At 19.5% G+C, this 13,703-nt stretch overlaps 2 protein-coding genes across 4 annotated transcripts; one reads left to right on the forward strand and one right to left on the reverse strand.

Moving 5' to 3' along the window:
* Nucleotides 1-1,974: 1,974 nt before the first annotated feature.
* On the reverse strand, nt 1,975-11,255 carry LOC127281009 (facilitated trehalose transporter Tret1-like). Of its 3 annotated transcripts, XM_051304480.1 has the most exons (7): nt 11,000-11,093; nt 10,233-10,379; nt 10,020-10,144; nt 8,581-8,650; nt 7,542-7,674; nt 6,739-7,232; nt 1,975-3,102 (listed from the first exon to the last, which is right to left on the reverse strand). In XM_051304480.1, exons 3-7 carry the CDS (start codon nt 10,100-10,102, stop codon nt 2,173-2,175), a joined length of 1,710 nt encoding a protein of 569 aa, XP_051160437.1. In that variant the 5' UTR covers nt 10,103-10,144; nt 10,233-10,379; nt 11,000-11,093; the 3' UTR covers nt 1,975-2,172. The 3 variants fall into 3 exon arrangements, with proteins under 3 accessions (XP_051160437.1, XP_051160436.1, XP_051160438.1); XM_051304479.1 differs by lacking the exons at nt 10,233-10,379; nt 11,000-11,093 and adding an exon at nt 11,108-11,255; XM_051304481.1 differs by lacking the exon at nt 11,000-11,093 and having other exon boundaries at nt 10,233-10,388.
* Nucleotides 11,256-11,577: 322 nt separating this feature from the next.
* LOC127281011 (COMM domain-containing protein 3-like) lies at nt 11,578-13,406 on the forward strand. The gene is made up of 3 exons (XM_051304482.1): nt 11,578-11,720; nt 12,551-12,822; nt 13,115-13,406. Exons 1-3 carry the CDS (start codon nt 11,591-11,593, stop codon nt 13,277-13,279), a joined length of 567 nt encoding a protein of 188 aa, XP_051160439.1. The 5' UTR covers nt 11,578-11,590; the 3' UTR covers nt 13,280-13,406.
* The last annotated feature ends 297 nt before the right edge of the window (nt 13,407-13,703 follow it).

The following is a 13,703-nucleotide window of genomic DNA, read 5'->3' on the forward strand; positions in this document are numbered from 1 at the left end:
AAATTTTGAAAATTATAATTCATTAAAAATTTTCTTTATTTTTATTAAAATATTAAAATTTCCTTTATTATCTATTTTTTGCGAAAATAATTGTATAATTTAATTTTTTTTATTTCTTATTTATTTTTTCAGGTCCATTTCAAATTTTTTGCAAATATCTAAAAAGACTGGGAAGGATGTGGAAGAAGAAAAGTGGTCCCTGCATACAATTTTAAAAAATTTTTTTTTCTTATTTTTTTTTTATAAAAATTTTTTTTTGTGGCTCCCAACCTTTCGCAGAAGTGCGATGAAGCGAGGGATCTTTGGGAGTTGGCCTGAAGCGCTCGAGAAGTGGCGATGACGTTATTGCCCCAACGTTGGGATGATTCGCCGATCGATGAGTCGTTTTTTATTTAACCTCTTCCCTGTTTAAAACAATTTTTTTTTTTTTTGATAAATTCAATTCAAAAATTAAAAATTAATTTTTTTTATATATTAATTTATAAATTTTTACTTAATTAAGAAAAAAAAATATAAAAAAGAGATACAAAAAATAAAAAGATAATTATTAAAATGATACCAAATATAATAAAATATTATTTTAAAATTAAAATATAAATTCAATTGATTGAAATAATATATTGAAATTTAAAAAAAAAATAAAAAAAACAGGGAAGGAATTCTGACAACATAGTGACAGCATTGGCAAAAATTTATTATTTTCTAGTATTTTTTTAAGGGGGTAATCTATAAACAACAAAAAGTTTGTGATATTTTCGGAAATTTATAACCCCCCTGAAAAATTTCTCACACTTTCCATTATTCGAAAATATTACACTTTTTGGAGATTACTCTCTTAATATACTATGTAAATTAATAATATTGGCAATGTTTTCATTTTTCATTGTTTATATTTTTATTTATTTACTGTATATATTTAATATTTTTAATATTTTGTAATTTTTCTTATTCAAAGTAATTTTTTTTTGGTGGAATTAAATTAATTTTTTTTCTTTAATGATAATTTAAACTAAAATAAAATTTTATTAATTATTAACTATTTTATTTAATTAATAATTAATTTTGTTTAATAATTTTTCAATTTTTGCACAATTTTCATAATTAATTCTTAAAAAGTTATAATACATGTTGAAAAGTAAAAATTAAAAGCTTTTTTCTTTCTTTTTTAATGATGGACTAATTATATGTTTTCCTTTCAGAAAAGATCGTTCAGGTGACGGTTACGTCTCGGGACGTTAACCCTAGTGTAGGTCATTTTGCACCTGGGCGATATTAGTTTCGTTTCGATTTCGAATCTATATAAGTTAGGGAATTCGGGAAAAATAGTAAAGAAATTTTTTTTTTTTTTAAATATAGGCGGAAAAAGTAGGAAAAATTTTATTTTCGTTTTAAATATAGCTGTAGGTAGGGAAATCGGGGAAAAAAATGTAAGTAAAAAACAAGTAACTGGAGTACCAGTGAAAATTTACTAATTTATTTCTGTCTTTAAATTTGTTTTGTCACTATGTTGTCTTAAATTAAAAAAAATTATTATTTAAATTAATTTAAATTAATTAAATAATTAGATAATTAATTATTTAATTAATTTAAAATTTTTTTTTATTTTCTAAATGTTTTGTTTAATTCAACATTATTTTCAGTTGAATCATCGTGATGAGGAAAAATATTTTTATTAATTTGTGATAATCATATTTATTTTTTTCAGGAATATTTAATTTTATAAAAAAAATTTTAATCTATTAATATTTATTATAATTTATTATTTATGTATAAAAATTGTTTTTATTGCAAAAATTAAAAATAATTTTCTACTATTTCTCTCGACAAATTGGTTTAGTATTTTGATTAAATTTTTTTCAACACTTTTAGTAAAAATTGAAATAAAAAATTAAAAAAAAAAAAAAAAAAAAAAAAAAAATGATACAACTATTCGAAAATTTTTTTGAGAAAATAGTAAAAAAATTTGAAATTGAATTTAAATTACAATTTTCTTTTTAATTTTCTCTGCTATTGCAAATTTTTACAAATTGAAAATTTCAAAAATTATAATTTTCAGTAACATTTTTTAGAAATTTCTTTTATTTTTCTCCCTAATTTGTGGCAAACCTGATATAAAAAAGAAAAATTGTTTTAATTTACCTATACATTTTTTTTTTTTTTTTTTTATTTCAATTAAACTGACAAATTTTCATCATTATCACGAATTTGCAATCGTTGTACTTGATTACGTTTTTTACTATTATTAAAATTTTCCCTATTATTATTATTAACAAAATACTGTTCAATATCGGCAAATGATTTGCCTAATGTTTCGGGTAAAAAAATATAAACAAAAGCCGTGCCAATTAATGAAATAAAACTAAAGAAAAAAAATATACCCTGCGTACCAATTGCATCGAGAACATATAAATATGCTTTCATAACGCCAAACATAATAATATATGCAATTGCAATTAAAAAACCACTTGCACAACCTTTTATTTTTATTGGCAATAATTCACCAGCCAATGTCCATGGTATTACCATAAAACCAATTGCACTCATACAAATATAAAATAATATAATAACAATTAAAATCCATTTTTGTCCCAACATTACTGTTGCCGATGATTGTTGTTGTTGTTGATAATCCATTAATTTTTCACTATCCAATGATGATGTTAAATACATATACATTGCTGAGAAAAACATTGAAAATGCCATACCAAGACCACTTGTTATACAAAGTATTCGTCGTCCATAATTTTTACTAAAATAAGCTGTGACAATACTCATGAAAAAACGTACAATACCAAGTAATACTAATGCACCATAAACAGTTGAATTGTGTTCATTAATTTTTTCTAAATTATTATTATTATTCTTATTATTGTTCATGTCAATATTTTTAAACACAGAAATAGCATAAAATATCACAACATAACAACCCGAGAGTTGTTGAATTAATAAAAAAATTGAAATTATCGCCAATGGTTTATAAGCAGTTGGTTTACAAAATTCATGATAAAGATTTTTTAATTTTTCACCAAATTTCGATTTAATTATATTTTCATTTCGATCAATTGAAATTGTCTTTAGTCGTGTTAATTCACTTTGAAAAATCTGAAAGCAAAAAAAAAATTGATTAAAATAAGAGATTATTTTTTTTATTTAGCTTTATATTAAGCCGAATTTTTTATATTTATTCAAAATTTCAATTAATTTCTCTTTGGATTTGAAAAAAAATTTTTTTTCTTGTCCAAATTTTATTTAACCGATTTTTATTCGGCCAAATTTTTATCAAGCCGTGCCACTATTTGGCCAATATTCCACTGGAAAAATTTAACTTATTCAATTATTTCTTTTTTTTCAAATATAAAAACTTTTAGCAACATATTTGGCCATATTAAGCAGAATTTCTCATAATTTATATTTAAATTTTAATTTATTTCTATTTTGCTATTTAAGAAAAAAAAATTTTTCTTGTAGCTAAATTTTTTGTATATTTAGCCAAAAATTTATTCCGCCAAATGTATATTAAGCCAAAAATTTATTTAGCCGCATCTCTATTTGGCAAATATGCCACTGGCAAATTTTTTATTTACATAAATTATTTCTATGTTTTAAATGAAACTTTTTAGCAACATATTTAGCCATTTTAAGCCGAATTTTTCACATATATTCAAATTTTAATTTATTTATTTAGCCAAAACAATTTTTCAGATAATTTTTTTTATTTAGCCAAAAAAATTTTCTGCTAAATTTTTATCAAGCCAAAAATTTATTTAGCCGCATCGTTATTTGACAAATATGCCACTGAAAAAATTTTCATTTACGTAAATTATTTTTGTTTTAAATAAAAATTTTCAGCCAAATATTTAGCCATATTACGCCAAATTTTTTATATTATATTCGTGTTTCAACTTATTTCTATTTTGCTATTTAAGAAAAAAAATTTTCTTAAAGCTAAATTTTTTTATATTTAGCCAAAAATTTATTGCGACCAATTTTTATTAAGCCAAACTTTTATTTAGACGCATCTCTGCTTGGCAAAAATACATCTGGAAAAATTTTCATTTAACTAAATTATTTCTATGTTTTAAATGAAAATTTTTAGCAACATTTTTAGCCATATTAAGCCGAATTTTTCACATATTCATGTTACAACTTCTTTTTATTTTGCTTTTCAAACAAAAAAATTATTTTTTTGCAACAAAACTTGTTTCTTTTGTTAAATTTAGCCAAAATCTTTTTAACCAAATTTTTCATTATGCCAAACTTTCATTTAGAAGCATTTGTTAAAATTTTTAACTAAATATTAAATTAAATGAAAATTGTACTGAATGAAAATTTTGTTATGTATTAAAATTCTGCTAAATAAAAATTAGTATTAAGCAAAATTTTATTTAACTGAAATTTTATTAGGCCAAACTTTTATTTAGCCGTGCCACTATTTGGGTAAAATGCCACTTGAAAAATTTAACTTATTCAATTATTTTTTTCAAATATAAAAACTTTTAGTAACATATTTGGCCATATTAAGCAGAATTTTTCACATATATTCAAATTTTAATTTATTTCTATTTTGCTATTTAAGAAAAAAAATTTTCTTGTAGCTGAATTTTTTTTATTTCGCAAAAAAAATTTTTTGCTAAATTTTTATTAAGCCAAAAATTTATTTAGCCGCATCGTTATTTGGCAAATATGCCACTGGAAAAATTTTCATTTACGTAAATTATTTTTATGTTTTAAATAAAAATTTTCAGCTAAATATTTAGCCATATTAAGCCGAATTTTTTATATTATATTCGTGTTTCAACTTATTTCTATTTTGCTATTTAAGAAAAAAAATTTTCTTGAAGCTAAATTTTTTTTATATTTAGCCAAAAATGTATTCCACTAAATTTTTATTAAGCCAAAAATTTATTTAGCCGCATCTCTATTTGGCAAATATGTGACTGGAAAAATTTTCATTTTCAATTATTTTTTTTGCAACAAAACTTGCTTTCTTTGTTAAATTTAGCGAAACTCCTTTTAAACAAATTTTTCATTATGCCAAACTTTCATTTAGCAGCATTTATTAAAATTTTTAACTAAATACTAAGTTAAATGAAAATTGTACAGAATGAAAATTTTGTTTTGTAAAAAATTTTGCTAAATAAAAATTAGCATTAAGCGAAATTTTATTAAATGTAAATCTTGGCTAAATTAAAAAATACCATTAGTCAAAATTTTGTTAAATGGAAATTTGGCTAAAAAATTAGAATTAAGCAAAATTTTCTTAAATGTAAATTTTGGCTCAATATAAATTTATTAAAAAAAAACTTATATTTAAGTGAAATTTTTTTTTGAAATTGTGTTTTGGCCATATAATAATTTGATAAATATTTGGAAATTCTCTCTAAAAAATTTTATTAAAAAGAAATTTAGCTAAATAATAATTTTATTTTAAAAAATCGTTTAAATTAAAAATTCTGTTAAATAATAAAGATTTTCTATTTTTAATAAATATAATTAAATTGCATTGGAATTTGGTTAAATAAAAAATTTATGAAATACGGTTAAATAAAACTTCAGTTAAATAGGTACGGTTAAATAAAAATTCAGTTAAATGAAAGTTTACTCAAAAATTCTGATAGAAGTAAAAATTTTATTTTAATGCAAAATTTAGTTAAATAAAATTTTTTCCCCCAAAAATTTTGCTAAATGAAAACTGCAATATGAAAATTTAGTTTAATAAAAAAAAATTATATTTAAAGTGAATAGAAAGATTTTGTTAAATAGAATATGTGCTAAATAAAAGTTTTCAGAAGGAAATTCAGCTTCATAAACATTTATGTTAAATTTAAAAATTCCGTTAAATAAAAATTAGAAGCAAAATTCTATTAAATGGAAATTTGGCTAAAAAATTAGAATAAAACAAAGTTAAATGTAAATTTTGGCTAAATAAAAATTAGAATTAGCGAAATTTTATTATATGTAAATCTTGGTTAAATAAAAAATAACATTAGGCAAAATTTTGTAAATGGAAATTTAACCAAAAAAATTAGAATTAAGCAAAGTTTTATTAAATCTTGGCTAACTAAAAAATATCATTTGGCAAAATTTTGTTAAATTGGAATTTGGCTAAAAAAATTAGAATTAAGCAAAATTTTATTAAATCTTGGCTAAATAAAAAATATCATTAGGCAAAATTTTGTTCAATGGAAATTTGGCTAAATAAAAACTTCTATTTAACTGAAATTTTTTAAAAATATGATTTAAATACCTAAAAATTTGCTAAATGTTTAAAAATTCTACGAGGAAAAAATTCTATTTAAAAGAAATGTAGTTTAAAAAAAATTTTATTCTTAAAATTTGGCTAAATGAAAATTCTGCTAAAATCTATTTTTAATAAATATAAATATATATATATATAATTAAATTAAATTAGAATTCGGTTAAATAAAAATTAAGTTAAATTGACATTTGGTTAAATAAAAATTAACTTAAATTTAAATTTGGTTATATAAAAATTTAATTAAATTGACATTTGTGTTAAATAAAAATTTAATTAAATTAACAATTGTGTTAAATAAAAATTTAATTTAATTTTTAAATAAAATTTAAAAACAAATTTTATTAAATATGTTTAAATAAAAATTCAGTTAAATTGAAATTTGTGTTAAATAAAAAATAAATTATAGTTAAAATAAAAAAAAAATTTTTAGTTCTACTGAAATTAAAATAATTAATTATTTTTGAAAAAAAAAGAAATACCTTCTCTCGTCGATTCAACCATTTGAGACTATTTTCAGCTTGTAATTGTGCTTTTTCCGTTTCGTTATTCATTTTATTAAAGCACAAACTCCAATATGGACTCTCGGGTATAAAAAATAATCCAATAAATGTTAAACAATTAATAATTAAAAATAAAATTGCCATATTTAACCAATTTAACCACACAGGTAAACAGCATGTTATAAGTATTCCAAATGAAACAAAAACTGAATTACACGATAGCATCATTGGTCTTATTCTTGGATGTGTTATTTCTGAGACATAAATTAATCCAACAGTTGTTAATCCCGATGAAAAACCAGCAATAAAACGTGATATATAAATTAAATTTATTGTATTTGCCGTTAATAATAATAGCCATGATATTATTTGTGGAATGCATGAGAAGAGGCAAATTTTTTTTCTTCCAAATTTATCCATTAATGGTCCAGCGATACACGATCCAATTGGAACGCCAATTGTCATGAGACTAGCTGCAAAAAAAAATTATTAATTAATTATTATTAATTAATAATTATATAGCAAAACTCAAAAAAAAAAAAAAAAAAATTACAGAAAAGTGGAAATAAAAATTTTTGTTTTCTTTCAGAAGGTGGAATTTGAACTTTTCTTTAATTTTTCGAATTTAATATTTAAATAAAAAAAATAATACTAAAGTTTTAATTAAAATATAATAATTACGTGAATGAAATTTTATAGAAAAAATTAAAGAGAAAAATTATTATTATTATTATTATTATTATTATTATTATTTTTATTATTTTTCTAAAATCGATACTTACTTATCCAAGATTCGTGATGTTTATCTATTGTCATCTTTCCGGTTCGTTTAAAATCCTCGATGAAAACTGTACTAAAAGCCATATGAATTCCAACTTGAATAACAATGCAATGGGCCAGACAACTGGCAAAAATCTAGAAAAAAAATTTTTTTTTTAACTTATAAAATTTATTTTGAAAATTAAATAAACTTTTTAATGTCTTAATTTTAAAAAAAATTCTTAAATATAAAATAAATACATAGAAGCAAATTTAAAAAAAAAATAATAATTTTTAAAATCAAGAAAAAATTAATTTTTAGAGAAATTAACCAAAATAATTTATAAAATTAAACAAAAATAATTTATAAAATTAAACAAAAATAATTTATAAAATTAACCAAAAATAATTTATAAAATTAACCAAAAATAATTTATAAAATTAAACAAAAATAATGTTTTTTAAAAAAAAGTATAAATAATTTGCAGAAGAAATTTCGAAAAAAAAACTTTAAAAAATTGAGAAAAAAAACAAAAATAATTTTTTTAAATTTAACCAAAAAATAAATTATTAAAGATATAATAATAAAAAGTAATTTTTTCAAAAAAAAAAGGGAAATAATTGTAGAAGAAATTAAATAAAATACGTAAAAAAAAAATTCAACAAATACAATTTTTTTTTTAAATTTAACCAAAAATAATTTATTAAAAATTAGACAAAAAATAATTTTTTTGAAATTAGCCAAAAAAAATAATAAGGCGTTGAGTTATAAAACAAAAAAAATAATTAAACAATAATTTTTTAAATAAGAAAATAATTATTGTAGGAGAAATTTTAAAAAAATTTATGAATAAAAATCTTTTTTTTTTGTTTTTTTAAATTCAAAAAAAAATTATCATTCAAAAATTTAAATAAATAATTAATTTTCTATATAACAAAGAAACAATTTTTTTTTTAATTCTGTTAAGCTATTATATAAATTTTAAAAAACAAACAAAATCTATAAAATAAATTAATTATCAAAAAAAAGTAATAAATAAGAATAAATAAAAAAAAACTCACTTGAGGAATGGCATCTTTGGTAGTGATATTTTCGGTAACACCTTTTTTGTACTTTTCAGGCAAAAAATGACTGGAAAAAAATTTATGTAATAAAAATAACATTTTGAAAATTTGCCAAATAGAAGAATTCAATTATTTCCATAATTAATATGTAAAAAAAAAATTATAAAAAAATTCTAAATCTTATACAAAAAAAAAAAAAAAAAAAGAATGCTGCGAACACTATAATAGAACGTGTGGAGATTTAATAATTCACAATTTATTGCAATTCTTCATAAATACATAAACTATTAGAGACAAGAAATAAAAACTTCTCCCTCCTTTACACACAATTATGATATTATATTTAAATTTTTCATTCGAAAATAAAAAAAAAAGAGAAGACGAAAAAAAATTTAATATAGGGTAAATGTATTTTTTTTATTTTGTTTAATTTAATATATATATATATATATATATATATATTTTTTAGAATAAATATAATAATATATGAAAAATTTATCAGGAAATGAAATGTACTTTTCCAAGGGAAACTACTCTTTACAATGCAGGAATTAATATATTTAAATCCGTTCAATTAATGACCTTGAATATGTATTTCAATTGTGAATGGCTGCTTTGTATTTTTTTTTTATTTAGAGTATATATATATATATATATATGAACAGTTTTATATTTTGTACTATATATATAAAAAATTGGATCATAAACCTTTTTTTATCGCCTTCTCTCATAACGATCGAATCTGCATTTTTTTTTTTTATTTTTATTTCCAAATTTAGTTATTTAGAAAAAAAAAAATTACGAAAATGATTAAATTTTTCAAATTTTTGAAATAAAAATAAAAAAAAAATAACAATAATAATAATGATAAATAAATACAATTTTAAAAAATTAAAAAATAAAACATATTTTAATATTCAGAAAATATTTGGAATTTTCTTTAGAGAATTAAAAAAAAAAAAAAATGTTTAAAATTAAAAAAAAAAAAAAATTAAAAAGTTTTGAAAAAAATATTCAATTATTGAAAAATTGTTTTATTGTTTAGAATTTTTTTTTATTAATCTCGTTTTTTTTGTAAATATGTAAAATTAAATTAAAATTTAATTTTAGAAAATAATTTGCAATTTTTAAAATAAATAAAATTTTTTAATTAGGTTCCTTTTTTTTTAAGGAAAAATATTACAATTATTTTTCTCTTTTTTTTTGGGGGGGGGGGGAAACAATAGTACATAAAAAAAAAGTTTGGAAAATTCTAAAAAAAGGAAATTAAAAAAAAAATTAATTTTCCTGCTTTAAAAAAAATTTTTTTGTTATGAAATTCTATTAATAAATAAATAAATAAATAAACAAATATATAAATAAACCAAATAAATATAAAATTAATTAAATAATTTGAAATTTTTTTTTTTTTAAATATAAAAAAGAAAAAAATTTACCTGCTTTCAGTGTTTGAATTTTTATTTTCCAATTTTTTCTCTTCTATCGTTTCATTATTCGTCAATTCAACAATTTTATTCATTTTTTTTTATTTCTCCTTCTTTTTTTTCATTCGCAAATTGATCTTAATGGAAAATAATAGATTATTAGTGAGAGACAGAGAATATTAGTAATTGACTTAATAATAATTTAAGGTCACGGTTATAAAATACCTCTCTCGCGCACAAACGTAAAGTGAGTGAAAAAAAAATTTTTTTTTTTCATAATATAAAACTGTATGTTCGTGAGTACATATTTTTAAAATCAAAAAGTAAAAATCACTACTCAGCATTTTCACCTCGTCAATATTTCTCTTGTCACTTTTTATTAAAAAAAAAAAAAAAAAAAAAAATTTCATATTATCACTTTATATTTGCTCGCTAATTATATTATTATTATTATTATTATTATTATTATTATTATTCAATATATTTTCCACAATTTTTGTTTTTACTATTTAGAAAAATAAAAAATAATCTTTCAATGTTAAAATTTAAAATCATAAAGAAAAATATAAAACTAATAATAAATAAAAAATACATAATAATAATAATAATAAAAAAAAAAAAAAATAATAATAATAATAAAAATAACAACAAAAAATTTGGATAAAATAAATTATATAAAATTTTAAATTATGTAGGTATAAAATATAACAATAACGATAAAAAATAATCGTAATAAAAATTTTAATTTAACGGACTTAACAGAAAAAATTTTGAATATTTAAAAAAAAACGGAAATTAAATTTCTATAAATAAATAAATAATTTTAATTAAGAAAATAAAAAAAAATGTTAAATTATACAAAAATAAATAATAATTATAAAATAATAATAAGTAATAAATAGAATTGCAAAAAAAAAGTTTATTGATGCCAAATAAATAATTGAAAAATATTGTCAAATGAATCATATATATAAAAAAAATCTTTTTTTTACTACTAAAAACACATTTAAACTGGAAAAAAAGAATTTAGAATCGAAAAATATATAGAAAGGTAAAAAAGAAAAGCGATAGTTATGGACTTTGTAATATGTATAAATTACCTATTTATATCCCTATTAGTGCGGTATCATTTATTCTTATCAGATAAAAACAAGTTTTAATTTAAAATTTCGATGGTTTTGTTTTATATATATATATATATATATAAATACACGTACAAAACATAATATTGATAAACATTTATTTTTCATTCCACATATATATAATAATTAACCAGACTTCACTATTATATTATCACAACACTATTTAATTATATATATATATATATATTTAAAATAAATCAAATTTTTAATTTCATTTTTTTTCCCACTATATTTCTTGCTATTATTATTATTATTTTCACCAATCGTGATCGCGAGTATGTAGAATGAATTGAAAAAACACGTGATTTCCGCGCAATGCAATTTTTCATAAAAATTTTTTTGACGTCGCCGCGGAGAACATAACCTCAAAATTTTCAATCTGTCAATTTTGTCAAACTGGTTGGTTGCGGTTGGTAACGTTGATAAATAATAACAATAACAATGTCGTTGGAAAGTAATCTAATTGAAAATTTAATTAATAATCATGGAATTAATATACTAAATAATGAGACATTTGATCAAGTTTTAGAATTTGCTGTTTTGCAAATTAGTGAGGAATTTACGGATAAAAGTATGTATTTAATGGAAAGAAAAAAAAAAAAATGGGAAAATTAAAAAATAGGTTATGTTCACTTCTTTTACTTATTAATTTTGTTTTTCTAAAAGAAAAAAATATATTTAATCATTTTTTTATTTTTTTCGTATTTTATAAAAAATAATTTTCGGAAATTGTATATGAAAAGTAATTATTTTTAATATTTATACGATTTGAATTTTTTTAATTATTTACGATTTATTTAAATTATTTATTGCAATTATTTTCCAATGATTTTAGAATTAATTTGCAAATATTTTTGAGTGAAAATTTTAATTTTATATTTAATTTGAAATTATTCTATAAATTACCAGGGACGTAGGAACAGTTATTTTTCTGGGGGGGGGGGGCAAAACCTTATAGGTGTTTTTTTAAATTATAAAAGCCCCTTGGTTCCTACGCCACTGTTAAATGCAATATTTTTCAATTATTAATAAAAAAAAAAAATATTGAAAAATAGTATTATAAAAATAAAATTAAAAAATAATAAAATAAATAATTTTGAAAAAATATATAATATAGAAATAATAAAAAATAAAAGTAAATATTAAGAAAATATAAAAAATCAAAATAAATATAAAAATACTATATAAAAAAACAAAACAAATATAAATATAAAAAAATTAAAAAATAACTATTGTTGAATAAATTTTTTTTATTTTATTTTTTAATAAAAAATTATTATTATTTATTATTTAGTTATTATATACTGATTTAATAAAAATAAAATAAGTTTTAAATTCTAATGAAATGAAAATAAAAAAAATTTTTTCGATTTTTTTTGGTAATTCTTTAATTTTCATTAGGTTTGTCACAAATTTACGGTTCAAAACCGGATGCTGTAAAAAATGCATACGCTGGATTAACAAGTTTATTTGTTGAGGCAACGAGACAACAATATGATAAGGAAAAATTAGCGGCCTCATTAAATAATTCTCAATTAAATGGACAACAAATCAGTAAAATTTGCGATGCCTATGAATTAAATAGAGATCAATTTCAACGAAAATTACAAATTATCGGCGGTGGACTGCCACATCTTGTTGATGTTAATTGGAAATTGGATTATTGCATAAAGGTTCGCTATTTTTTTTTTATTCTGCAGCAAAAAAAATTTTTATTTTTTTCATTTGGCAAACAATTTTTTGATCTTTAAACCACTATAGCAGTCTCCCAGACCGCTCCACTTTTTTTGGTTCGCTGTTTCATCTTTTGCATAAAAAAAAATTATACTGAATTAATTATAACAAATAAATATTTATAAATCTAAAAAATTAATAAATACATATAATAATAATAATAATAATAATAATAATAATAATAAAAAACAAAAGAATTATTAAAAGAAAACGTAATAATTACATTTTCAGTCGAACACAACTGATTCAAATGGAATGCCAATTTATTTGATTAGTCTTCAAACGATAAAGCATGGAGAGACGAAATATTTAAAATTCACCTGTACTTTACAACAATTGCAAGATTTGTTGCATAAATTAAAAGACGCCGTACGTCACATGGAAAAATTGAGTTAAAATGAAAACATTAACTATAAACTAAAATAGAATAAAGAAAAAAAAATTTAGATTAAAAAAAAAAATCAACTTTAGATAAATTAAATTTTTGAAAAAAATAAAATAAAATATATTTAAACAAAAATTCATTTATGTATCCTCAATTTTAAAATTACATTTTAAAATTATTTATTTACTTATCAAATAAACAGGAAAAATTATAAATTATAGACTAGAATAAACCCCAATTGCAAATACTTAAACAAAATACAACAAATAGTGTAGAAAAAAATTGACTGCCCGATACAAGTAGCGGAAGACATAAATTACCACCCTTAAGTCAACAACAATAACAAAAAAATTCAATTTTTCTTAGGCAGACTATTTTATTGCAATTTCTTGCACAAAATACACCTAAAAGTGTAGAAAAAAATTGACAGCCAAA

This window comes from Leptopilina boulardi, unplaced genomic scaffold, assembly GCF_019393585.1.
Source record: "Leptopilina boulardi isolate dan_hultmark-lab unplaced genomic scaffold, ZJU_Lbou_2.1 LbouV2_260, whole genome shotgun sequence".
NCBI classification, from domain to species: domain Eukaryota; kingdom Metazoa; phylum Arthropoda; class Insecta; order Hymenoptera; family Figitidae; genus Leptopilina; species Leptopilina boulardi.